This window comes from Trachymyrmex septentrionalis, unplaced genomic scaffold (genome assembly GCF_001594115.1).
Source record: "Trachymyrmex septentrionalis isolate Tsep2-gDNA-1 unplaced genomic scaffold, Tsep1.0 scaffold13, whole genome shotgun sequence".
NCBI lineage: Eukaryota > Metazoa > Arthropoda > Insecta > Hymenoptera > Formicidae > Trachymyrmex > Trachymyrmex septentrionalis.
Genome location: NW_017304438.1, coordinates 553,583 through 556,607, shown reverse-complemented (window position 1 = coordinate 556,607; position 3,025 = coordinate 553,583). Strand labels below are relative to the sequence as shown.

At 34.5% G+C, this 3,025-nt stretch overlaps 1 protein-coding gene across 1 annotated transcript in view; it reads left to right on the top strand.

Annotated features, from left to right (window-relative positions):
- The first annotated feature begins 2,041 nt into the window (after positions 1 to 2,041).
- The window catches only part of LOC108756754 (mitochondrial pyruvate carrier 1-like), a 2,960-nt gene continuing 1,976 nt past the window's right edge, over positions 2,042 to 3,025 (top strand). The window contains exon 1 of the mRNA XM_018500783.1: positions 2,042 to 2,604. Coding sequence (XP_018356285.1) covers positions 2,549 to 2,604 — 56 coding nt within the window. The 5' untranslated portion in view covers positions 2,042 to 2,548. The remainder of the gene's footprint in view (positions 2,605 to 3,025) is intronic.

Sequence of the window (3,025 nt, the reverse complement as noted above, 5' to 3'; positions counted from 1 at the left end):
AGAATCGACTATGAATACCAGGTAATTCCACTCATGTAAAATCACTGTGATTTTCCTGAGAAAACTCTGCAGTTAAACAGCAGGTGGCGTATATGTATAACACCTCATAAGCCTCAGGAAAAATGTTTTATACTATAAAATTATACATACATTAAAAAGATTATATATAAATGTATGTAATTATATATAATTATATATAAAACATTTTTTTCTGTGAAGTTTCAAGAGACAGAAGTAAGATTAAGATAAGTGACATAATAATAAATAATTTTATTATTTATATTACATTTATTTATACACATGATTGGTGAAATAATTAGGAAGATCGTAAAAGTTGTGGAAGATACATGCTGCAGATTTTAATCATAAAAGAAACGCCAAAAAGAACGACACTTAAACTGCTATGAATTGGAAAGATTACTAAGGCCATTAGATCTCAGACTAGGGATGTTTGATTCAAGATTGATTTTTTTTAGAAAATCGATTGGTTTACCTTCGATTCTCAATTTTTTAGATCAATTCTTAAGCTCCGATTAAATCGACGAATCGATTCTTAAGATCCGAGATCGATCTTCCATGTACGCCCAATTCACTATTTGAACTGCATATGATGCAGGAATAAAGAACCGACCTTACGTTTACGACCTGGTTTACGTATAGACATAAGGCCATGGCACACATCTTCCATAAGGTGCCCATACAAAAACGTGGCACATACAAAAACGTAAGACCGTAACACATAGTCAGTAAGCGAATTGGCCAATCACGGTACAGACCGTAAGGCCGATAGCGAATCTAATCTAATGCGTGGTCTACAATGGCAGTAGCAATAAATACCGTAAATATATCGGGAGTAAGCTGGTTTTCTAATTAAACTATTAATGGTTAATCGATCAACGTCAAATCAATGTTAATATAACGGTTGATTGCTGGACCAATGAGCATACAGCATATATCGCCATATTGATTTACATAAGATATTCATTGGTTCAGCGGTCTTATGTTATGCTTATGCCTGTTATGCATTTCATGTGTGACAGGCTTAATAGTGCGTTCACACCTTGACAGAAAAGCAGAATTCAATAGGTGCATCCAGAAGCACGACCGTTCATTGAACGCTCATTGAGCTCTTGTATCTTTGGTTTATATTTTTAGATCTAATGGAATATGCCAATCATGTAAAGCTCACTGAACGTATTTCTGAACTCACGCTGTACCGCCATTTGTTATCAGCACAAGTTTTGATTGGCTTCTGCTTTTCTGTTCAATATAAATGCACTCTAAAGCCTGCGGCACACGATGCTTGTTTTCCTGCTGGATTCCCTAGCTAGATTAAAATCTTGCCATCGTATTGGTTGCGATATACCTGATTAAACTTGTGCAATAAAATAAAAAGAATAAAGAGCACGTATATATTTCATTCTATATAAATAATACAAGAGATATATGCGCGTGTGCATTGAATTTTTTGTTTATAAGTTTACAGTATACAATTAGCTTCGATCATTTAGATCGATTTCCGCTAAATCGATTTTTTGGTGCTCGATTTTTTGGTAAATCGATATTTACAGTTGTGATTCGGCTCGATTAAAAAAATCAATTCTTTTGCCGAGATCGATCCCTATCTCAGAGTATTATGCCCTCTAGTAGTATTACGTGTCTAAATTGCCTCAATTTTATCAATTTTTCTGGGCAAAAATAGACGAGAAAATCACCTATTATTCTTACACCGTAATCAGCCAATATTAAACAAGCTGTGTCGCTCAGTGGCCTAGTTTCCACCGAGGGTTTAAACCGGATCAAAATGTAAGAACCAATCAACTACAGTCGAGCATTCTCCTGTCGTTCGATTGTAACAGGGGAATACTCGACTGTAGTTGACTGATTCTCTTACATTCCGGTTTAAACCCTCAGTGAAAACTAGGCCAGTGTCGCTTGTTAGAAAGGTCCCATGGTCCCTGCTTAAGCAAAAGAACAAACTTCTAACAAGATAGAATCTGATTTCATGATCTCTAGTATCTTATCAATAGTCAAATCAACATCATTTGGAGCATACCTGTAGAATATGGAAGATAATGAAAAATTGTTTAAGTGGTGTCCAAATTTTACTCTTGAGGAATTCTGACTGTCAATATTGCCAGAATAATTAAAATGACCAAGACTAACGAATAAAAAGTAATCAAGTGATCGAAATCACTATGACTTTCGACTTTATTCAATCGATCATTGTTCTGCATGCAGGCATGAACGCGTTAAAACATTATGAGCGATTCATGTTTCCTCGAATACGCTATATATATTTGCCTATAATTATGTAATTTTATATTGATTATTTAGACTTTTTTTAACCAAGACCAGCATTTGGTGCGGTTAATGCGTCTCTTCTCTATTTCTTGCCACGTATTCTAACGTGTCCCTTGATCTCTACCAGTGCACCACTGTGCGCTACAGTGCTCTCCATAGATCGTATTCCAATTGAAGTCCAAACCCATCAAATTTTTATATAAGCAATTTCTCTTCCTCTAAAAACGAACATTTAACTTTCAAGATGAATCGTTTTATGAAAGTTCTCAAGAGTAAGGAAACTCGTGATTATTTTATGAGGCAAGTAATGGTTATGTCATTTAAAGGTGCGTTCGACTTAAAGTCCACAACGCTTGTGAGCATTATTTGTCCTTGTTTAACATTCGATAAACAAAAAGAATGATTCGTAGAGGTTAAAATAGGTAAATAATTCTTATCCTACTAATTCAAGTTACTCAGTTGACATAAATTTAGAGATAGATTATCTTGACAATGGAGTTATTAATATAATTTTAGCATCGTTGTTCATTCTTTACCCCGCAAACACGATAGAGTAGTAAGTCTTAAGCCTTAAAAAATTGATCACAGTCAAAGAGTGAGAAGAATAATCGACTATGATTAGTCAATTTTTTAAGACTTACTTTATTGTTTGCGGGGTTAGATTTTACAGGAGTGATGTGATACTGATATCATATTCAAGTGTCTTTGTAAAGCTTTACAA